Source organism: Cannabis sativa, chromosome 4 (genome assembly GCF_029168945.1).
Source record: "Cannabis sativa cultivar Pink pepper isolate KNU-18-1 chromosome 4, ASM2916894v1, whole genome shotgun sequence".
In the NCBI taxonomy this organism is placed as follows: domain Eukaryota; kingdom Viridiplantae; phylum Streptophyta; class Magnoliopsida; order Rosales; family Cannabaceae; genus Cannabis; species Cannabis sativa.
The window spans coordinates 58,552,898-58,578,143 of NC_083604.1; the positions used below are offsets into that span (position 1 = coordinate 58,552,898).

The 25,246-nt window shown below is 38.7% G+C and overlaps 2 protein-coding genes across 2 annotated transcripts; one reads left to right on the forward strand and one right to left on the reverse strand.

Moving 5' to 3' along the window:
• Positions 1–6,419: 6,419 nt before the first annotated feature.
• On the forward strand, positions 6,420–9,046 carry LOC133037274 (uncharacterized). Its single transcript, XM_061114236.1, has 2 exons — positions 6,420–7,527; positions 7,771–9,046. The coding sequence occupies exons 1-2, from the start codon at positions 6,661–6,663 to the stop codon at positions 8,695–8,697; spliced, it is 1,794 nt and encodes a 597-aa protein (XP_060970219.1). The 5' UTR covers positions 6,420–6,660; the 3' UTR covers positions 8,698–9,046.
• A 2,272-nt stretch (positions 9,047–11,318) lies between these two features.
• Positions 11,319–12,423, reverse strand: LOC115703979 (uncharacterized). Its single transcript, XM_061113820.1, has 2 exons — positions 12,143–12,423; positions 11,319–12,093 (listed from the first exon to the last, which is right to left on the reverse strand). The coding sequence occupies exons 1-2, from the start codon at positions 12,421–12,423 to the stop codon at positions 11,319–11,321; spliced, it is 1,056 nt and encodes a 351-aa protein (XP_060969803.1).
• Positions 12,424–25,246: the final 12,823 nt, after the last annotated feature.

Here is a 25,246-nt window from a genome sequence, read left to right on the forward strand (position 1 = left end):
ATGAGTCCCCATGTTCTCACCAACATCGTTTTGTTTGATAAATAAATCAGTTTTCGGTAGAAAAAAAAAAAAGAACAACTCCCAAGTCTTGGTGCTCTAGTCTCTTTTCTTTTTTATACGACGTCTTGGTACTCGAATGTTGATTTCTCAAATCTCAACATCTTTCGCTCACTGAGTGTTGGAGACTAACAAGGATGCCAACCATCTCTGCCAAAAAGAAGAAACTAAACTTAATAACAGATACAACAAACTTCTTAAGAAAATTTATTTTCAAATTACTTTACAGGATTCAACTAGTGAATATATACTAAAATTATGAAATAAAGATAGTTGATAAGTTGAATAGATGTACAGATTATATATATACTATTTCAAAATTAACTTACTCATATGTAATTTTATCTTTGAAAGCATAAAACAAACAGTACTACAAAAAGAACACCTAAATAAGCATGATCTATAATTGAAATCTTTCTCAATGTCCAAAGCGTCATCAAAAGAGTCTCAGCACCAAGTTCATAAGTGAAACTCACTTGTTGAAATGTTTGAAAGGAACAAAGATTTATATAAGCAATTATATAAATTTCAGGTAAATGGATACTATTAGAACAATTTGGATCTCAAAACATAATGTAGCAATTATGTATTTATAACTAAAGATAATCTAGCAAAACAAACTAATTACTTAAAAAACCATTAGTAAGTTTCAAAGTTTCAAAGCCACCAAGCTATATCCAAAAGAAAATCAAAGCCACCTAACCAATGAATCAAAAATAAGTACATTTTTCACAATACACATAAAAAAGAAATATTTACTAAAACAAAAAATACAAGAAATAAATAGACTCAACTAATTTGATTTAAAATTTACAGAGAATAAGAAAAATAAAATAAATCAAAAACATACCAATAATTGATGGAAGATTCAACACATATACGACAGTGGCCAAGAAGAGCCTGAGAAAAGGAGGCCTCTCAAAAAAGCATCTGGGCTTGAGATCGGAGGAAGCCTCGCGAGGAGGTGGCATCTGGGTTCGTAAATGATCAAACACGTATGTATTCTTGATCGAAGGCGGCATTTTGAAGAAGATGGCCTCTAGGTTCGTAGATGGTCGGAAGCATTTGGTGAGAGTTGTCTGGTTTACAAGAGAGGCGGCTGAGCATTTTCAAGAGAGAAGAGAGGGATTCTACAAAGGTGTTTAGGGTTTAGTTTGTGTTCTCATAGTTTTACATATACGTGTAATATATTAATTAATGATAAAAAAAAATATGTATATATTATACATTTTATAATATAATGAAATGGAAAGACACCTAGGATAAATATGACAAGTGTCACTTATGTGTATGATAAGTGTTGACACGTAAGCATATCTATTTAAATAAAAAATAAAATATAAACAAAATTAAAAAGAAAAGTGAGCGCCTAAAAGTAAAATTGTTTCCCCCCAATATAAGAATGATCATTTTAAAAAATTACAATACTGACCAATATTTACTTACATATAGTCTCTACAATTAGAATATTTGTCGCTAAAAGCTACTTTTACCTACAAATAAATATCTGTAAGTAAAATATTTGTAGATAAAGGTCAGATTTCTTGTAGTGCTAGAATTCAAGGAGGTTTCATCTAAGGTAAAGCCCTAGAACTTTTGAAGAGGTGATTTTAAGTTTTTTCTTTGGTTTGAATATGTGAAATTGTAAATTAGGGGCTGTTAAGGTTTGAATTGCCTAGGGTTCGAATTTTAGGATCTTGTTGAGTTGATTTGAGTCCTAGCTGCTGGTTTTAATGATTGATTTAAGTTTTGTGCAATTCTAGGTTTAGAGTTCAAAGCTTTGAGCTTTAATGGCAAATTGATTTTGAATGGTTTGTTCTGTGAATTGCTGGCTGGAATATGTTGTTTATGCCCTAATTAGGTACTCTAGAGGTTTCATGACATTTGGTGGAAGATTGAGCATTGAATGAAATGCTTCGGGAAAACTGGTGCAAACCGGCTAGGCTGGTTGTAGCCACAAAACCTGGCCAGGTTTTGGCCAAGGTGGTTCCTCGAGCCTTTCATTTTCTCAATTTTTGCCATTTCGATGCCTCGGTTGGGTGTTTCCCCATTTCCAGAGTTAGAATAACCCTTTAAGAGCACAACAGAACCTAGGGTTTTGGTTTTGGGATTCCCGGGATTAGGGTTTTAATCATGTGACTAACCCGTTTTTAATATGTGATTAGGGCATCCATCTAGCACGAGAATTCCGTTCAGGTCGGCCAGCACACTTGAATTCAGAAAACAGGTAAGAACTGTGTATAATGTATGATGTGATTATCTGAATGTGTGTATATGTGTTTGTATATGCATGCTTAAATTATGTTATGCACTACCAACACTTGTATGAATAAGTTACAGAGTGCATTGGTATAGTGATTATTGTCATTGTGAGTACGATACAGTGATACCAACACGGGCACGGGAAAATGCTAAGGTGTGTGGTACATCACTCAGTGTTACTCAGTGTTCGGGGTAAACCCTACCAACACTCGTACAGTGAGGTACGATGTGTATGAGGTATAGTGGTTGTACCCTAGTGTTGAACGTTCATACTCATCTGTTAAGCTCTGTAAATAGGTGTATGGGCGCCTATTTACAGGTCGGAAATTATATGATATTATTTCTTACTGAGTCTGTTGACTCACAGTTTCTGCTTCCATGTGTAGGTAAAGGAAAGGCGAAGGCTGAACAGGAGTGAACCTGAGCTCGGGTGAGACTGTACATGTCAAGCAGGGCGACCTGGAGTGTTCGGTCTCGGGACATCTGGGAGTTGTATTTTGAAAGTCGTTGTGCGACCTATAATTTGTGTATTTTGGAATGTATAGTTTGAAAAGTAAATTTTACAAAGTTTGAAAACGGGATCCCGGAATTTGTAAATATTTTATTATATTACAAAGTTTAGTATTTAATGCAAAAGTTTTAATTTGACATGTTTTTCGAGAAATTTCTTTGATTAGCAAAGATTGCACAATAATTGAAAAAGCACTGTAGCGTGCCTTAGCATTAGGTTGTTACATAATTCAGATTCAAAGTCCATGGCCCTTTGCCATATGAGGAATAGACCTGATCAGATAGTTACCCAAGGGCAAAGGCGGAGTAGTACATGCGCAATGGATTACTTCACTAAGTGGACAGAAGTCGAGCCCTTGGCAACCATAACATCTAAGAAAGTACTAGATTTTGTAGTAAAAAATATCATATGGATTACTTCCGCACAAGATTATCTCGGATAACGGTAAGTAGTTTGATAGCCAGATGTTCATAGATTTATATACGACACATGGAATCATCAAGAGTTTCTCTACAGTAGCGCACACCCTCAAACAAATGGACAAGTTGAAGTAGTCAACAAGACACTCAAAGACACCATAAAAAAGCGGCTTGAATATTTTGTTACACGTGTGACTATTGTTTTACACATAATAAGTAGATGTTTGAACTTTATTTCCAGTATAAACTATTTAAAATTTTTAAAATATTACAAGTGATCCTAAATAATTACAATGTATATAATATTATTGATTAAAAAAATATTAAAAAACTCTCCTTAATATCATAATAGATAGAAAATGTACCGAAATAATTCTTTTAGACTATATATAAGTTAAATTTTAGTAACGAAAGAAAAAAATGTAAGCAAAAACTTTAGAAAATAAAAAAAATAATAAAAAAAAAAAACAAATTATCATATTTGGTATGAAAAAAAAAATTATATAGAAAAACACTTTATTAAAAAAAAGTCATTTCAACATTAAAAAATTATTTTTTCTTTTTCACCAAAATTTAACTTTTAAATGTAATATTAGGGTGTACTAAATTTTCCTCAATATATATGCAAAATGAATTACCATAAGGATTTATCCGTAGTCGGCCGTTGAATATTATAAGTAGCAACATCTTGAGTTGAAAAGAGCCACCAAAAAGGTTTGTGGTCCAACTTGGCAGCTTGCTATCCATATATAATATCTCTATACAAACAACAAACATATATATATATGGAGAAGAAGAACCTTCCTAGGAAGCAGCTTCTCAAAATATGTTCATTTAATCTGGACACAAACAATCCCCCAAATTATAATTTTAATTAGTAGTACCACTTGCACTATAGTGACAGTGACGCTTTTCAGGATCATTCATTCACACCTTTTTCTATTATTATATATATTATATAATAAATTAAATATCTATTTATATATTGTAAGTTAATCCACTTCACTTGATCTATAGTTATAAATAGATTTATGTATTATGTAACGGCGGCGATTATGCACTGAGTTTATATATACGACAATGACTATTGCTATGTGTTGACTAATTAATTATAAGATTCATATATGTCTCATTCTTAAGTTTGAAGTAATATATAATTAATTTGATAATATTTCTTGTATGATAGTTATTAATATACAATGCGTTACGTTGAATATAATATTGCAATATATGGACTAGCATTGCATGCATTTTTATGGATTTAATTTTTAATGTGAAGGTCGTTTTCGTTGAAATCTTGCTACCAATCCGAAAAAGACTAGGAAAATTATTCTCGATCTAATCAATGTGTGTTTTTTCTAATTTCTAATATATGCCAATGTATATGAAAGAATATTCAGTCTGAGTCGGGTTGGATGTGAACCGGGTTGTTAGGGTTTGATTTGATATATAATAAATATGAGGAACCCACCACAAGAATTAGCATTTGGTAGGGAGAGAACAAGTAAAAATATTTATTTCATAGAAGACCATGATTATTTTTTTTATATATTAGTTATTAAATTAAAAGTGTAAATCTCATGTTAATAGGGTTTTTTTTTTTTATTATTTTTACATTTAAAATAGTTTTTATTTTTTTTTATTTTTACAGAATTCAACATAAAAACTTTTATAGTAATTAATGAAGCAACTTTAATCATAATTAAAATCTACATAGCAACCCACGTAAAAATTATTAGAGCAACTCAAATTGTAAATTTAAAAAAAAAAATAATATATAAAGTAATTTCTTTATTAATAACATGACTTAACATTTCAAAATATAGTAAAATACTAATAATAGATACCTTGTGGAAAATGTTCCCAGGAAAAAAAATTTATCATTGGAAAATTTTATGTCGACCTCTTACAAAAAATTAAAATGGGTGCATTAATGCATTATTATAGTTATATTTGATGCATCTTATAAAATTTTTGAAAATTTAAAATATTTATAATATATTAATTTTATTATTTAAAAAGTATTTTTAAAGGTTGTAAATAATTAAATTTTAAAAAATTTATGTGTGAAAAAAAATATTGAGTAACCCTGTAATTATATAAAGAACTTTATAAAAAAAATTATAATACAATTTCTTTAAATGTTATTATAGTTAAAAATTATTTAAAATTAAAGAATGTTATTACTATGTCATTGTTTATACAGTGTTACAATTTATTTAGATCACTTTATATACAATCTATTCAAGTTGTATATAGATTTTCTGCCTCATCGAAGAAAGAAATCACGATCAAAATTTTTATTTTAACTAAAAAAGAAAAACCGTATACACATTTAAGTTGATTAAAATTTATGGAACTATAATTTAAAAAGGGAAATTTGACAATACATGCTTAAAAATAGCATGTGTTGTTTTAATATGCTAGCCAAAAAATAGTTCAAAAAATAACCTCCAATTAAGATTAATCCCAATAATACCCTCCCCATTTCAAATTACCACTCTCTCTCTAACTCTCTCTTTTCTCTCTCTCTCTGTCTCTCGTTCTCACGCAACCCAAACGACACCCACCCTCCCCTAACCGGACCACCACCTCAAGTCACCGGACCACCAACGACAACCCACCAAGCCTGCTACGAAACCCCACCCGACCCCAACAAAACCACGACCTCCAGACGAAATCGCGAAATCGCGAAATCCACCACCTCCAGACGACATCGCGACATCGCGAAAACTTTGAAGACCAAATCGTGGAAGCCCGTAACATATCGTGAAACACAGAGAGACGAGCACCAGACCATTGGAGACGATATCGTGAAACCCCAAACTCGCGACACCCCTACACAAAACCCAGATCCGAAACAATAAAAAAGGTATTTGTCTAAACTTTTTTATTGTTTTGATTAGTTTTTATTTGTTTGTGCTTCATTTTAAAGAAATGTATTTACTTTATTTTGAAAAATATTTGATTTCGTTTGAATTTCATTGATGCCGATCTGTGTTCTGGTTTTTGAACAATTTGCGACGTGTCGCGACTATGTTCACGACATAGCGCGACATCGTCTTGGGAAAGTTCAAAATTTATAAGAAACCGTTTGTTTATCGACATTTTAGCGATACATTAGCGAGCCACTTCGCGATATATAGTGTTGAGTGTGTAGGTTTCATGATTTTATCGACTTGTATGTGTTTGGCGACATGTTTGCGATTTGGTTAGCGATATATGACAGTCGTACCTAGGATTCATGTGTTTTTATCGTCCTGTTTGTTGTTAGCGATATGGTAGCGACATACTAGCGACATAGTTAGCGATATGATTAGCAGTAACCTGTATTATGTTTCACGATAATTAGCGACATAGTGCGACATCTTTAACGACATACTTCTAACAAATTTTTTGACAATTTTGCAGATGGCACCTGAACTTAAACTTCCAATTTCCTCTCATTTCACGGGACGTCTTACCTATCGGGGTACAGATAGGTTCAGATATATCAAGGCCAAGTTTACTGAGATGGATTTGGTTGAGACAGTGAAGGCTAGTCCTTTCGGACACTTTTGGGAAGCTGGAGAGTTAACTTTCTCTGGCGCGTTGGTCCACAGCCTCCTCTTACGAAAAATGAAAGTGGACACAGAAAAGGAGGATGAGGTTTGGTTTCATGTAGGGAGAAATGACATGAGATTCGGACGGATAGAGTTTGGACTCATTACTGGCTTACCTATGGGTAGTGCCCCTACAGACGAGGAAATACACGCCAAGTCCAACGACCATCTAGTTCGGACTTATTTTGAAGGGAAGAGTTCTGTTCAGTTGGACTCCCTTATGCTCCAACTTGAGAGGTGCGAAGATAAAGATGATGCCTACAAGCTTGGACTGATCGCTTTCATTGAAGGTGTATTAGTATCAAAGGAGGGCAATGTCCAAGTTTGGCCTGAGATGTTGAAGTTTGTTAACGATCTCGACTTCTTCTTTAAGTATCCGTGGGGCGAGCGCGCTTTTCGTAAGCTGATGGAGACATTAGGAAAGAATATGCAACATTACAAGGATAATGTTGACAAGAAGAAGGGGAAGAAGATTGCTCAGGAGGCAAAGTACACAGTTAGTGGCTATGTACCTGCCTTTCAGTACTGGGCATACGAAGCAATTGAGAAGTTGGGGAAGAAGTATGCCCACTGCAACGGGACCAAGTTCCCCAGAATGTTGAGCTGGAAAACACCGGAGGGCCAGCGGAAACAAGATGTCAAGGCAACCGACATTGCACTGTTATTCAACAGTCGGGTATGTTTCTTTACTGTTCTGTATTTTATTTAAATTTATTGAAAATGAACATTCGCGACATTGTTAGCGATATGTTAGCGACATTATGCGATGTCGCAAAAGAAGTGGCTGTATCGCTTATCGCGACATATGTCGCGACATGTTATCGACATGTAGCGACATTGTGCTTCTTTTTTCAATTATCATAATTTTTGACTTCTTTTAACAGTTTTTAATTATTCTGTGTTTTCTTTTTTGTTTCAGTTGGTGGTGAAGAAGTGCTTGTTTCCCCGGCCCAGTGAAGAGGCATACTTCAAGAGTATTAATGAGGGTAGAGCCCCTCTTTGCTTTGAGATGGACGTAGAACAGACGGTGGACGTTGATGGTACACAAGAGTCTGTGTTTGAAACTCAAGCGAAGACCATCAACGAGGCCGTGACAAAGGCAAATTTAGTTCCACCACCACCGGCACCTGAAGTACACGAGCCATCTACTTCAGCAGGTCCTTCTGCTCCAACCAGTACAACTGTGGACACTGACCTTGTAAAGAGGTTGGATAGCATTGAGGCCCGGCTGGAGAAGCTTGAGTCCCAGCAGGAAGCCGTCATGTTGGCACAGACGGGGTTAGTAAATAGCCATCTCAGTATGAGGCGGTCCTTCACAGAGAGTCAGAAAGATCTGAAGGAGACTCTACTGGCTAAGATGGACGAGTTGATGGCTATGGTAAAAGGAGCGCCCACACCTGGAGAGCCCACACCTGCACCGCAAAATGAGGAACAACAGGCGAGTGATAACGAAGATGTCTTCCCAGAAGATTGGGAAGCAGATGATAACGAGGCACCGTCAACTCCATTGGACGCAATCATCACGGCCATTGGGGATACACAATCACAGGACGAAGTCCTACTTCTACCTGCACCCCCAGAAAATGTGCCATTTGTGAGGAAGAGGAAGCCGCCAACGTACTTGAACGACTACACTGCGGAAAAGAAAAAGAGGCGAGTTCTTCCAGAGAACGTAGACCCGGAGAGACCAGCAGACCGTAGATTGCTTCGTACGTTCAAGAGGTGGTTGATTGGAGACATTCCCAATGCTCGACCTAGGAATGTGCACACCGGTGTTGGCGATGTGAAGTTCTTCACAGTTCTGTTTCTTAGGTCAGAGTGGCTTCACGATGGGGTAAGTATTTAATCATTAATTAGTATTTTTCATTTTTTTTGCAACATTTTATTGTATTGTCGATGTGTTAGCGACAATGTAGCGACATTTTCGCGACATTGTTGCTGACACAGAAGTTTTTTTCTTTCTGTTTTATTTGTCGACATGTCGCGACATTGTCACGACATTCTCGCGACATGGTCGCGTTTTTTCCACGTTCTGTTTAACGACATGTCGCGACATTGTCACGACATTGTCGCGACATCAGACAAATTTATTTAACGACAATCTTCGCGACATTTCGCGACTTTATTTACGACATTACTTAATCTTCTCTCTTTTTTATGCAGCACATAGATGCCATATCACACTTGATGAGGAGGAGACGCCATCATTTTCCGTAGTTGTACCCTCGGCCTGTGTGTGATTCCGGACACAACACTTCCACAATTCCTCATAGGCATTTGGAGCTGCCATGCTGGTGACAGAAGTACGTTCGAATGGCCAGATGCGGTGAACCAGTACTATCTGGGTATGGAGAGCCGTTACATGCCATGTTGGAAGGATTTGAACTTCATATACTTCGTCCTGTACTTCGATCATCAACAACATTGGGTTGCTGTTGAGGTAGATATTGATATGTGGCAGATTCGGGTGTACGATAATGATTTATCATGCACCACCGAAGCTACGCTTGATGCCATCATGCTACCTTGGACTGAGTTGTTTCCACATCTGCTGAGGTCTACTGGCTATTATGATCAAGTCAACAACAACATTCCGAATGTGGACTTAGGGGACATGTAGCCAATCGAAAGCAATGCATGCTAGACGCATGCCAAGTGAGGTGGTTCCCCAAAGTAAAACAAGGTATTTGTTAATATAGTATATTATTATTTCATTTGCCATTACTCTTTATATGCGCTTCGGTCTCTAAATGTGTTTGTTGTTAATTTTTCAGTGGTGATTGCGGGGTGTATGCACTTGAGTACATCGAACACCTCATGCTGAATCGGTCCTTGGACAACATTACAGACGATAGCATGAGAATGTTCAGAGATCGGTGGTGTGTAGACTTGTTTTATCAGAACTTAACTTGGTAAAATATAATTTAAAAGGGTTGTAAATTTTTTGTATTATAGACGATAGTTGTTTTTAGTACTGTACAGTTTTTATATATGGAAAAGTGTTCAATTTAAAAACTTTTACTTACATGTCGCTACAAAATCGTTAACATGTCGTTAAATGTCGAAAATTTTAAGTTTTAGAGTGTTTGGTTTCATATCGCTAAAGCACCGCGAACATGTCGTTAAAATGTCGATAGTACAATCATGTTTTGACTCTTCAGTTGATGTCGTTAACATGTCGCAAGAATGTCGCGAAACGTCGGTACAAAAGACGTTTCCACATTAAATGGTAATTAATGTGACATTTATTATCCCGCCTAACCAACTACTTGATTATGTCGCTAACATGTCGCTATGTGTCGCGACATGTCGCGAAAATTGCCCAGATTGCTTTTTGCATGACAAACATGTGTACAATTGTGTAATTCAATTTTTACATTTATTATCCCACCTTCCCAACTACTAGTTTTCTCTATAAAAGCCAATTGTCTATCTCATAAGTTACACATATTTTCTTAATTTTTTTCCTCTTAAGATAATTCTCTTAGCAATGTCTACTAGAAGGAACAAGGGCAAATATCCGATTCTTACTCCTGAAGAGATCAAGCAGGAGCCTGATTGTGGGGAAATTACGCCTCAAATGCAAAAAGTGCTTGACGACATGAAACGTTTTGAAAATGAACGGCTTATGAACGAGTGGAGGTTTCTAAAACTTGAAAAAAAATTTAACAAAACAGGTGTATGGCCGGCTCCACCACCAGGGTTCCCCGAAGGCTGCCGTCGCTGCAAGTTAGGTTATTTAAATGGTAAACAGGTGAAGCCTGGATCTCTATGCAAATATTGCAAGGCTACACTTCGCTTTGAGTCGCAAATGTAATCGTTAAACGTCGCTAAATATCGACTTTTCACTGAATAAATAAAAGTTACATTAATGTCGCTATATGTCGCTAACTTAATCGTGAAACGTCGCTATTTTTTAATTTTTTCCAGAATTGATAAAAGTTCTTCCTACATGTCGCTTTTGAGTCGCAAATGTAATCGTTAAACGTCGCTAAATATCGACTTTTCACTGAATAAATAAAAGTTACATTAATGTCGCTATATGTCGCTAACTTAATCGTGAAACGTCGCTATTTTTTAATTTTTTCCAGAATTGATAAAAGTTCTTCCTACATCGCACCATGTCGCTAGTGTAATCGTGGAAAGTCGCAGTTTTTAAATTTTTCCATAATTGAAAAAAGTTCTTCCTATATCGCGACATGTCGCTAGTGTAGTCGTGGAAAGTCGCATTTTCAGGACCTTGTCCAAAATAAAATAAATTTCCAAACATGTCGTGAAAGTGTCGCTACATATCGCAAAATGTCGTGAAATGCACAATTATATACAAAAATCTGAGATAGTGAGAGTAAACAACCACGTACACAGAAAATAATATCCATAAAACATAGTCATACATAAAAAAATACAAGTAACATGTCATAAACCATAATAATAATAATGCATGCAATTTAAAAACGAAAATGCTGCTCAAACCCTGGCCTTGCAAGTAGCTTTGTTGTGTCCCAATGCGCCACAGTTTGAACATTTGCGTGGTTCCTTGACTTTGGTACCGTTCGATGGAAATCGGTTAGTCCGTAGTCTTCCTGCATTGCTCTTTCTTGGACGACCTACAGGTTTCTTCTCCACTGGTACACCGATTCTCATGTTCTGCATGTGTTCTGGAAGCACCCATTCATCCTCCTCGCCCACAACATTAATTGTTGCATCGTAAGTATTCTTCCACGTCTCCTTTGTGTAATAGGGAGATGACAGAGCGTAGACACTGACATTCTGAGTAAGCGCTGCGGCACATGCATGGGGACAAGGAATTTTCAACAATCGGAACATGCCGCAAGTGCATGTTCTCTCAACTAAGTTCACATCTCCGCCTTTTTCAAAGTCAGAACCGTCAGCACCTCTTCCAACATTAAACAATTGTGCACCGTTACGTAGGACACTTCTACGTCTACCATCCTCGTGTTGCTTTATCAAATCTTCCTCAAAATGAGTTGCCAAAGGGGTAACACACTTACTTGCCTTCTCAAGACGGTTAGCAAACCAATTTTGTAGTGTGAACCTTATGAACTCAACTAGAGTAGTTATTGGATATGCCCGGAATTCTTCAGTCACGTTGTTAAGGCTTTCTGCAGCGTTGTTTGTCATGATGTTGTACCTGTCTCCTAGACAATAAGGACGAGCCCATTTTTCTAATCCTATATTGTCAACATAAGCAGCGATGGGAGGATCCATCCGTTCTGAGCACCTGCAAATGTCTATCACATTCCCTCTTCGACCATGCGTAAGCGGCCAACCATATTTGCGTGTTACACACATCAGTCTTGAACTTGTGGGTGACATTCATAGAAATATGTTTGTAGCATGCACAATGGCATGCTTCGGGGAAAATAACCTTGACAGCATGTTCAATGCTTTGATGCCTATCCGATACAAACACTAAGTTTTCAACCTCCCCAATCGCTTCCTTTAACTTCTGCAAGAAATACTTCCAAGAGTCATGATTCTCGCTGTCAACAATTGCAAAGGCAATCGGAAACAGTTGGTTATTTGCATCGTACGCTACAACAACTAGCATTGTGCCCCCAAACCTTGTCTTCAAGAACGTGCCGTCGATACTAATCACAGGACGACAAAACTTAAATCCCCTCCTACAAGCAGCCAGTGACCAGAAACAGTACTTGAACCTGTTATCCCTCTGTGATAATGTCTGTAATAGTACCTGGATTCTTCTGTTCCAAAGACGTAAAAGTAACCTGTGTAATCCGACTATAAGCTGCTGCTGGCGTACCCCTCGAATACATAAGTCCCTTCTCTCGGCACCTCCAAGCCTTCTCATAGCTCATCTTGATCCCATACTCCTGAAACATATCCCTTTGTATGTCTTTAGCTTTGTACTTAGTTCCATCTGATTTGAACTTGTTCTTAATGAGGTGGCCAACAACCCACGGTGCTGCTTGATGATTATCAGCATGTCTAGAATCCAGGCTACATGTGTGTTCGTTGTGGAATACAAGAACCTCAAACATGTCACAACGTGCCCTCTTCCTCCCCCTCACTCTCCATTTGCAATCCGAACCCCTGCAAGTTGCATAAAAAACATCGGTCCCAGACTTCTTCACCATGAACTCAAAATTCATTTTCAATGCAAACCTTCCAACCACATTTTTCAATTCAGTCTTATTTGTATACATCTTGCCAACATATATTTCCCCTGAATGTGTACCAGTAAAAGAAGTTGTATAAACATTATTTTCCTCTATGTCTTCCCTTGTCCACACAATAGGTTTGAATTTTGTACAAACTTCAAAATCAGATGGTACAGTACTACGAGGAGGACACAGGCGCCGCTACTGGTGCCTGGTGTTTCGTGATTTTCACTCCGAGGGGTTCTTCTTTCTTGGTCTTTCCTTTGCTCCCTTGGACGTGGTGGAGATGGTGGAGGTAGTTCTAACCTTAAAGAAGGTACTTCTATAGGTTCATGAACTTCCAACTCCGCATCACCATCCTCGTTCAAATCTACTATAGGATCATTGTTGTAAAATGCACCATCAAACTCATTGAACTGGTCAAATCCATAGTCAACCCTATTATCCTCCTCTATATTAGTAGGGGCCTGCTCATTCATCCCTACGGCTGGATCTGTTTCTGGGACAAAACTCCCAACAACACTTCTTAGGAGGACAGTTGGCGGAGTAGGCCCCAAAAGCGCATGCCTTTTAACCTTAGTCACAAACAGTGGCAGCAAGTTCTCCACACTCATTTTTGCCTTCATTCTTAAGAACAATCTTACTTGACTATCTTTCACTAAAACTTCTGGCGGTATCATATTGCCTTTCATGTACATATAACACACCTCTATTTTCAGTTCATACACAATAGGGTCTATATCCAATTCTTCATACAAAATATCATTCATCTTTTCTAAAGTAGTGTCAACCTCAAACATTAACATCTTACTTTTGGGATTATTGAAAATCCAGTTGAAACCTTCAACTGCCCAAGCCCCATCATATAGTACAACTACAAACACATTCGAATCTGCAAACCAAAATGACCACAAATTATAACAAACCAATATGTCGCAAGATATCGCTAACCTATCGCTACTTATCGCGAACCAATCACAAAAAAAGTATGTCGATAAACGTCGCTAACTTGTCGAGAAAACTAAATATATCCACAATATAACACAATAATTCTATGTGTCGCGACGTGTGTCGCGACATGTCGACATATGTCGCTAAATGTCATCCCTAACCTCTTGCCAGCCAGTAATCGCTAAATGTCGCTAACATGTCGAAACATATCGCTAAAATTGCAAAAAAACCAGTAAACTCGCAGACTTGCTGCATTTCGTGTTTCATTGACAAAGGGTGTCAAAAGGGTACATAAAAACCACGGATATGTGTAGATCTATTACTTTCAACATAAATACATCTAAATCAAACAATAATTACTAAAGAAATTACATACCCATTATTGTTTAAAGGAATGACTTTCTTAGAGCTTTGGTTGGGTTTCAAGTTCCCTTTGAGTAAGTCGGCCGAACACTAGCTCCGGTGGTGGCAATGTGTGTATTGTAGAGAGAGAGAGAGAGAGAGAGAGAGAGAGAGAGAGAGAGAGAGAAATCCGAGAGATGGAGAGAGAGAGAAAGTGTTATGATTTTATTTGTTTTAGGGGTAAAATTGTAAGGTATAAATGTTTTAAGTATAGTTTTCATAATATAAAGAATGCTAGCATAGTTTTAGTGTACTCTTTATTTTTAAGCATATATTGTCAAATTTCCCTTTAAAAATCACTATAAAAATCTATTATAATTTACATTTAGTCACAATATTTTAATTATAACATAATTTTTTTAACTAAATGTGACTTTTAATCATAACAAAAACTTACCTGTGACTAAAACATGCATAGTATTTAAATACAAGTTGTCACTAATTTAATTTTAGTCCTAACAAGTATTGTGACTAAAAACACATTTACTCACAATAAATTATAATTTTTGTGACTAATACTTTTAATTACGGACATTTTAGTCACAATATAAAATTGATAATTTATAATTAGTTACAACCTTTCATTTTTAATCACAAATTTTATTGTGACTAAATGTAAATAATTTATAATAAATATATTTAAATAGATATATAAATATATACATGCGAATATTATAAAATTAACCTAGTAAACCATTATATATATGTATTATATATACATATATTATGAAGCGACAAAACAAAAAAATAAGTAAGTATTAGGACTAATTTTAATTATTATAATTATATTTTCAAATTATACTTCTAAACGTTTTTTTTTAATTATTAAATATTACTTATATTGACATATAGTAATAAAGATGTATAAATTTTAATTTTTAATTATTTTTAACTAAAATTTTAAATTACAACTTTTACAATTTTATGAATATTTTTAATTAATTAATAAATAATAATAATAATAACGTGTCGTAATATATATAGTGTTTTCAAAAAATAATTAATTTTTGCTAAATATTTTTATAAAAAAAAAATTATTAAAATAATTATAAAATATTAATTTATAAATTTATACTCTAATAAAATATTAAAAATAAAAAAAATTAAAAAAAAAACTTTGGAAAGTTTTAAAAATATTTTACCATTCCTTTGTTTCTTTCGTTTATATATATACTAGGTGAATGTACGTGTCGAGCCACGTATTGCTAGTTTCATTTAAGATTTTGGTCTTTTTAAGATTTTAAATGTATTTTATTTTTAAAGATTACAATTTTTTTGTTTGAAAAAATTAAATATTTATATTTGAAATATTATTTAATAATGTATTAAAAATAATATTAGTGTAATTATAAAATTGTAAATAAATTTATTATTGGAGTAGTAGATTATTCTATTTAGTTCTTTTTTTAACATAGCATTGTAATGTAAGTTTATATCTATAAATATTCTGTAAAGTGTTAATATTATATGAACATCTCCATTTATAAAGCTAAAAAGTGGGTCAATGACAGAAGTGGTATATCTGCAATCACACAAAGATAGAAGTAGTATTTCTGCTTCCTATGCTTATCTAGAGAAAACATTAGATAAGTGAGGTTAACTTTAATATATAAAGATTTTTCTTTTTTAAAAAATAAATAAAAAAAATTATTAATATTCTCCCAAGATAGGTTTGTTAGAGAGATATGTGGCTAAGATAATTTTTTTAATTTAAAAAGAGATTATTAATATTTAAAAGATTGATTAATTTTTTGGTTTAATTATTGGGTTTATTTATTAACGGGAGATAAAACTTAATCGTTAAATTTAACAGAATATTCTTTTATTTTTAAGTATATTCTGTTAAATTTAACAGAATATTTTTTTATTTTTAAATTAAAAAAATCATCTTAGCCACATATTTCTCTAACAAATCTATCTTGGGAGAATATTAATAATTTTTTTTTTAAAAAAAGAAAAATATAGATATTATTGGTGCTTATTAGTAATTTGCCAAGAATGTGAAAGTCTATAAATATATAACATACATTAGAATAACATAATTAGAATAGAACTTTTTTCAATTAGAAAATTAATGTACATTTTATTATTAATAACATACATTATTATAACATAATTATGTTTTACTTACTAAATATACTGACACATATTTTATTTTTTTAAAACAAATCGTTCAAATAATTATACTATTTTAATTATTAATTAAAATAAAAAACTAAAATATTAAATAAAACTAATAGTACGTGGCTTGGCACGTAACGATCATCTAGTATATATATATATATATAAAGGGCAAGACTATAGTAGGACTTAACATAAGTTCCTTACCGGTAGGGAAGCTTTTTTGACCATTGATTTTAGATCATGCGATCATTAAGATATAAGGTGTATGCTCTTACGATATGACTACTTGTATACAATTAAAACTTTATACATATTATAATAATATTTAATTATATATTTATTTTTAAAAAATAAAATAATATTAATAATTAAAAAAATTATTATTATTAATTTTTAATTTAAATTATTAGTATTATTTTTTCAAAGTTAATTTAAATTATTTTTATATAGGTATATATTTTCAAAAATAATTTTACTTCTTATCAATATTTTTGTACTAATAGTTAACTATAATAAAATTAATTACTTAAGTATTTTTGCTACTAATTTGTTTAGATACATAGTTTTACCATAATTATCTTTTAAATTAATTTACTTTATTACTTTTTTATGAAGAAATATAATTTTTATTAATTAAATCAAGCCAATTACCCACAAGGGGATTCCCCTTCAAAATAGAAACTTACAATTCTTTTATATTTTTAAGAACAATTTTATTTATGATAGATGCTACCCCTAATTTTGTCCAATATACGTGGACCAACCAGATAGGGACACGTGGATTAGAACGTCTTAATGCTAGAATTATTTGCTAAGTCTTTCTGATATAAGGCAGCATCCGGGACGTGCCTCCAGGAGAAGGAAAGTTGAGCCCCATACGTTCCCGGATGCCTAGCTAATATTAAGGCATCTCCGCGAGGTGTCAGGCTTCCCCTGAGCAGTCAATTCACATTTAATGCCGCATGGGAGGAAGCGTGTTGGAACTACTACACGCAATAAAGTCTGACAGCACAACCCCCAACCTGCAGCTGCGAAGTAATGATCATTTAAGTCTATTGACGGCTAAACTGTGAAGAGTCACATCAGTCAAAAGACAATAAGGACATTCCACATAAAAGCCCTACAACACATAGGGATTTGACCATGCATTACTCATGGTATATTCATTGGGAATGCCCATCTTTATGGATACTTACAGATACACATGTACAATAATTCTGGGGATCACCCCAAAAAAGACACTATAAATACCCCCTTAAAGCTCATTAAATGGGGTCGAAGATTTTTGGGTTGCACAAGAGCAAGAAGAGTAAATACTCACCAAAAACATTCTCTGTATTAAATACATCCATAAATAATATAGACTCGTAGACTAAGGCTCATTAACGCCTTAACCACATAAAAATCCTTCTCTAATTTTCTTACAGTTCTCAAATCATATAATATTTTATTGGTTGCCGAAAACCTCGGTCAACATTTTGGTGCTTTCATTGAGAGCTGAAGAAAGCTTCTGCAAAAATACACTTCACGTTACGAAAATGGTGGAGACTAGAAGTACTCGTCAACCTTGCCCTCTAGAGGATGCTCAAGATCCAAATGAGGAAGACGTAGCCTCAAGAGCAGCTGAGGGTTCTGAGGAAGAAGAAGGAATTCCTGACGATGACTAAGAGGGAAATCTCGATGAGTATGCCTACGATGAAGGTAGCTACTCAGAGTTGGTGCTCCTAAGGCAAAAAGCTATTGATCACGAAGCTGAGATCGAAGCCCAAAAAGCACAAAACCAAAAAATGCAAGAGGTGATGCTGGCCATGCAAAAAGCTATGGAGGCGGCTGGCATCCACGTACATACCAAGGCGATGACTGCTGGACTTGGCAAGGAACCAGAGGAATCCTCGCCTAGCACCCAACAGCAAAAGTCTAGGGAGCCTAGCCCCATAAGATATCCCGCTAACGAGAACCAAAATAAAAACCCTACCTCTACCCCTGGGCAAGGTCCGCTCAGATTTCCCGAAAGGGAAAGGTCCGCAGAGGGGCAAGCTCCAAAAAGGAAGTCTTGGCCCTCAGGATCGAGAGGACCGAAAAAGCGTTTCCGTGCACCAGGAGCCCGGAGGTAGAGGAAGAAGAGGACAGAGATGTCCTCCCGTTGATTTGAGAAATCAAATCAATGGGAATCAAGGTGACCTCCGGGATCACCTTGACCAAAAGAAATACGGGCCCGCGGTCTCCACGGGAACGTTAAATGAAGGAATCATGGCGGGGCTCGCCATACTCCGAAAAGATATCGCCTGAGTCTCCCAGAGACAAAAAGGGGACGACTCTAACTCAGATTGTGAGGATCGGGAGCCATGTGCTAAGCACATTCTGGAAGCAGAGCTTCCCAAGAATTTTAAGATGCCCGAAATGGCACCTTATAACGGGAACTCCGATCCAAGCGACCACTTGTCGCGGTTTAACCGTGTCATGACGGTCATGAGAGTCAGCAATGACGCGAAATGTCTGTGCTTCCCGCTTACTCTAAGCGGGTCCGCGGAAGAATGGTTCAAGAAGCTAGAACCAGGATCCGTGGGCTGTTGGAACAAGTTGCAGACCAACTTCCGGAGACAATTTGTCGCCGCACGAAAGGTCAACCTGGAGGTCAGTGCCTTGACTAACATCAAGCAACTGCCTACCGAGACCTTGAAAAACTACATAAAGAGGTTCCGAGAGGAAGCCTCGAAGACCAAGAAAGTTGATGACGGACAACAACTTGCCCTTCTCCAGGCAGGCATCCGTACAGGGACTCCCTTCTGGAACGAACTACAACAAGAAGGGGCTGCTAGCCTTCAGGACTTCCAGAAGAGAGTCCAAAAATATATCAACCTTGAAGAGGCCCAAATAGTGGCCTATGGAGGATACTATCCCACCGGGATAGCAGGGTACATGCCCGGAGCACCGCCCTCGGGTACTGTCCTGACCGCGGCTCCACCGATGAGCGGCATACAGTTCTCTGCTACTCCTGGATATAGTCAGGGCCAGGCCTTGGCACCCGCATCATCCCATTTTGGAAATCCCTCAGGGATAAATGGACAAGCTCCCTCGCACTCCGCTCCAACCGCTAGCCTAGCAGGCCCTTCCCAGGGCTCAAGGAGTAAACGATCCTCCAAAGGCAGCACCCGGACGGAGGAGAAACGCCAAAAAAGGGGGTACACTCCCCAGTACACCCAGTACACGGAGCTGACGGACTCCCAAGAGCGTGTGTACTTTGCTACTAGGAAAAATACGCACTACCGGAGACCACCTCCCTTATACAAGGATAGCTCCCGGAGGGATCCAAATAAAAGATGCGAGTACCACAACGACATTGGGCATAGCACCAATGAATGCAAGAATCTCAAAGACGAGATTGAAAACCTGATCCGATTGGGCCACCTCTATGAGTGGATCAAGAATCGACTGCCTCACCTCAATCCGGGCCAAGCGACAAGGGTTGTGCCACAGGGAACACCGGGGGGTGCAGCAAGAGTATTGGCTCCAATTGCTCCTGCGGGCGATGCCCAACACATCCCCGGTCTGCCGCCCAGACCCAACGGGAGGGTAGCCATGATCTTCGGAGGACCCCATATTGGAGGAACCACCCGCAGAGAACTAAAGCGGTACGCGGGGGGCCGTAAAGCACAATGAGGTTTGGGAGGTTGCTCAACTCCTAGCTCAAAGGCCCCGGCTGATGGATCAGCCCATCACGTTCACGGAAGATGACGCCAAGACGGTGCGCTTCCCTCATCATGATCCGTTGGTCATTGAGACACCCATCGCCAATAAAGTGGTGGCCAGAGTCTTGATTGACAATGGAAGTTCCGTGAACTTACTTTTCAAGGAGGCCTTCATTGCAATAGGCCTGATGGACCAGGACCTCTCACCCAGCGGTTCCCAACTCACAGGGTTTAACGGAACAACGCTTATCCCAATGGGAAAAGTGAGGCTTCCAGTCACTTTGTGCCCGGACACCCCCCCAAAGCACGTTCAAATACTGCACTTTTGTGGTGGTGGACTGCCCGACAGCTTATAACGCGATCCTCGGCTGACCGGCCCTGGTAGATTTTGGCGCAGTCACATCCATTCGGCACATGTGCTTGAAGTTCCCTACCCAGGAAGCTTGAATAGGGACGGTGAGAGGAAACCAGGGGGAGGCAAGGCAATGTTACAATGTTGCAACTCACCTACCCGTACTAATGGTCCGGGAAACCATCGAGCCAGGAATGGCTGAAGAAGATGAGTTGGACCCCCGAGTGGGGTCCGAAAAAATTGTGGAACCAATGGAGGATGTCGAGGAAATATCAGTGTGCGACCTTGACTCCACCAAGGTACTCCAGCTGGGAAAAAGCCTAGATCCGGAGGAAAAAGAAAGAGTAATGAAAACACTGAAGGGCACCATCGACATTTTTGCATGGTGCCAAGAGGACATGATTGGCATAAGTCCCCATGTCATCACCCACGTCCTCAACGTCAACCCGGACATGCCACCAGTCCAGCAAAAGCGACACCCCCTCGACTCGGTAAAGGCCGAGGCCCTAGAGAAAGAGGTGGACAAGCTTCTGACGAACAGCATGATCCGCGACGTACACTATTCGAAATGGCTAGCCAATCCGGTCCTGGTGCCCAAGTCGAACGGAATTTGGCGAGTTTGTATAGATTTCACTGATCTAAACAAAGCTTGTCCGAAGGACTGCTTCCCGCTGCCCAGGATCGACCAGATGGTAGACGCCACTTCCAGATTCAAATTACTATCCTTCATGGACGCCTACGCCGGGTATAACCAAATAAAGATGCACGGGGTGGACCAAGAGTGCACTAGCTTCAGGACCGACAAGGGGGTATACTGCTACCTGGTCATGCCTTTCGGACTGAAGAACGCTGGAGTGACCTACCAAAGAATGGTCAACCGAATGTTCAAGGCCCTCCTGGGGCGAAACATGGAGGTATACGTGGACGACATGCTCGTCAAGTCTAAAGCATAAAATAGCCATGCAGACGACTTAGAGGAGTGTTTTGAGGTAGTCCGGAGATACGGCATGAAGCTCAACCCAAAGAAATGCACCTTTGGGGTCAAGTCAGGGAAGTTCCTAGGCTTCATCGTCAGCCAGAGGGGGATTGAGGCAAACCCAGAAAAAATCCAAGCTCTCCTGAGCATGCCATCCCCCAAGAAGCATAAAGACGTGCAGAGCCTAACTGGAAAGGTTGCTGCCCTAAGCCGTTTTATCTCCCGTTCTACAGACAAGTGCATCCCCTTCTTCAACATACTGAAGAAGCGTCAAAAGTTTGAGTGGTCAGACGAGTGCGAGGAGGCATTCAAAAAGTTGAAAGAACATATGGCCAAGCCTCCTATCCTATCAAAACCCGTGCTCGGAGAGGACCAATTCCTATATTTGGCCGTCTCCGAGCACGCGGTCAGCGCTGCCCTAGTCTGGGAAGAAGAGAAAACTCAACATCCCGTGTACTATGTTAGCAAGCGCATGATAGGAGCGGAGACAAGGTACCCCATCATCGAAAAACTGGTTTTCTGCCTTCTAATGGCCTCCAGAAAGTTAAGGTCGTATTTCCAAGCACACCCAATTAAGGTACTAACCAATCACCCGCTCCGGCAAGTCCTGCAAAAGCCAGAGGCATCCGGAAGGCTCCTCAAATGGGCCATGGAGTTAAGTCAATTCGACTTACACTACATCCCCCGCATATCCATAAAAGGGCAAGCCTTGGCAGACTTCATCACCGAATGTAATGAAGCCGAGGCAACCGCGAATGCACCGATACCATCGATCCCCACGTGGAGAGTGTTTGTGGACGGAGCCTCCAATGAAAACGGATCCGAAGCGGGGGTTGCGATGATATCCCCGATCGGACTTCGACTCCAGGCAGCCCTACGGTTTGACTTCTCAGCTTCAAACAACGAAGCCGAATATGAAGCCTTAATAGCTGGACTGAGATTAGCAAAGGCCGTAGGGACCAAAAGAGTAGAAGTCTACAGCGACTCCCAACTGGTTGTAAACCAGATATCGGGAGAGTATCAAACACGCGGCGAGCGAATGGCTGCATATGTAACAATAGTCCAAGAGCTGCTCCACGAGTTCACGGACTACAAAGTAGAAAGAATCTCCCGGGAAAAGAACGCTCACGCAGACTGTCTGGCTAAGTTAGCTTCAGATAGTTAAATCGAAGGGCTGGGGGTAGTACCAGTGGAACGCTTGGCAGAGCCAAGCATCAAAGTAAAAGAGGCCATAACAACGGCTGGGCAAGAACCCAACTGGACGGTCCCCATCATAGAATACATAACAAAAGGTAAGTTGCCCCAAGAAAGGGCACTGTCTCGAAAGATTCAGTATCAGGCTCATCGTTATGTAATGATGGATCAAATTCTCTACCGAAGAGGACTCAGCATGCCTTATTTAAGGTGTGTATCGGACCCTGAAGCTAGACAAATCATACTAGAGGTCCACGAAGGGTTCTGTGGAGATCATACAGGAGGACCCAGTCTCTCAAAGAAAATATTGAGACAGGGATACTTCTGGCCAACAATGAAAAAAGATTGTATAGACTACGTCCAAAAGTGTGATTCGTGCCAAAGGTTCGCGAACATACCGAGAGCTCCTCCCAATGAAATTACCCTGATGACTAGTCCCTAGCCCTTCGCGGTTTGGGGAATAAATCTTATTGGGTCCCTGCCAACAGGAAATGGAGGGGTAAAGTATGCAATAGTAGCAGTAGACTACTTCACCAAATGGACGGAGGCTGAGCCCATGAAGACTATAACTGCTAAAAAAGCACTAGACTTTGTTATCAAAAACATTGTGTGTCGATATGGCTTGCCTCACAAAATAGTCTCTGACAATGGAAAGCAATTCGATTGCGAAGAATTTACTGACTTCTGCAACCAACACGGAGTAGTAAAAAGCTTCTCTGCGGTGGCAAGGCCGCAAACAAACGGACAAGCAGAAGCAGTCAATAAAATCCTAAAGGTTACCCTAAAGAAAAACCTGCTAGCCTGCAAAAACAACTGGCCCGAAGAGTTGCCAAGAGTGTTATGGGCCTACTGGATGACCCCCAGAACCACGACCGGCCATTCGCTTTTTTCAATGGCGTACGGTTGTGAAGCCATGGTCCCAGTAGAAACGTTATTCCCGTCCCACAGGAGAACGACTTACGATCCAGCTACAAATCAAGCTTTACTTCAAGAAGCTCTGGACCAAGTTGAAGAGCTCCGGGACGAGTCTCAAATACTGATGGCACCTTATCAAAAAAAGGTGACCAAATATTTTAACTCCAAAGTTAAAAATATAAAATTTGCTATTGGGGATATGGTCTTAAGAAGAGTCTTCCCAGCCACCCAGGAGCCCAGAGTGGGGGTACTTGGGCCAAATTGGGAAGGACCATATGAAATCGAGGACGAAATCGGTTCGGGCACTTATAAGCTAAAAAGGATGGACGGAACCATTGTGCCAAGGGCCTGGAACGCCGATCACCTCAGAACATATTACCAATAGTCCAAAAATGTAACTTAGGCTTTGTTTAAAGAGTTTGTACCGTCTAAGTGTATACAGCCTCCGCATGTTAAATAAAACTGAGTGCCTTAAAAACAAAATTTTTATGCCACTCAGGGGGTTACTAAGGTATACCACACGGACAGACAAAAAATAGGCTAAGTAAAACATCCTGACACAAAGGGAAGGTCAAAAAAAAGTATGCACAAAAAAGAAAAAGGCATATATAAACATCCTGACCCACAGGGCAGGTTCAAAAGAAAGATATGTGCATCGAATAAGATCATATATATATAAAGAAAAAAATATCCTGGCCCTCAGGGCAGGTCAAAAATATATACAAAGGGCCCGAGGACAGGCCTTAACCATTGTTTCCCCTTAAATAAAAACAGCTATGTAAATAAAAATTGTCTTAAATATAAGATAATTGGCTGTAAATAAAAAAAAAAAGAGAGTGAGATAAGAAAAATCTTGGTTGTAATCAGAGCGGCCTAGTCAATGCGAGGAGGAAGGCGAAGACCAATGCGCGCCTCCAGCATGGCATCGAGCTTCTTCTTCTTCTCCCAGAATTTTGCAATCATCTCCGCAGGTTTGGGGTAGAAGTTAAGCTTGATATTCTAGTCATTTGTAGACCAGGCCATGTAGACGTCATCGTCGAAACGCTTGATGCACCGGCTGCAGGAGGCGGGAGAAAGGAGCTCATCTTTTTTAGCCTTCTTCAAGGCTTGGTCTTTGAAGTCCTTGAGCTCCTTCAGCTCCACGGCCAGGTTGGCCCTAGACTCCAAGTCTGCCTGGTGAACTTCCTCTAGGGACTTCACCTTGGCAGCCATTTCATCCAAGGCTTCCCTAGCCTCCCGAAGCTCACGCTTGGCCTTGGCAGTAGCCTCGCCCTCCGCCCTCAGCTCCTCCTGGTGCTTGGCCTCCAGCCTATCCCTCCGAAGGGCCTCCTCCCGGATCATAGCCTCCGCTTGTGCCTCCCTCAGCCTGGCCTCTTCCTCGAACTTGGCCTTGGCAAGGGCCTCCCTGCGCTCAGCATCCTCTTGGTACGTCCGCCTTTCAGCAGTCAAATCCTGAAGGATCTTCATGACTTCATCCATGCCCCCAAAGTCGGATAGGACGAAGCCATGGTTAATGAGGTTCTTGGAAAGGCGGCCGGCCTCGGCAGCAAGCTGGAAAAGGATACAAGTATGAGTAAAAGTCCTCAAGAGAAAATAAAGAGGAAAAAAGTAAACTATGAAATACTTACCACAGTCAGGGAATGGCTGAG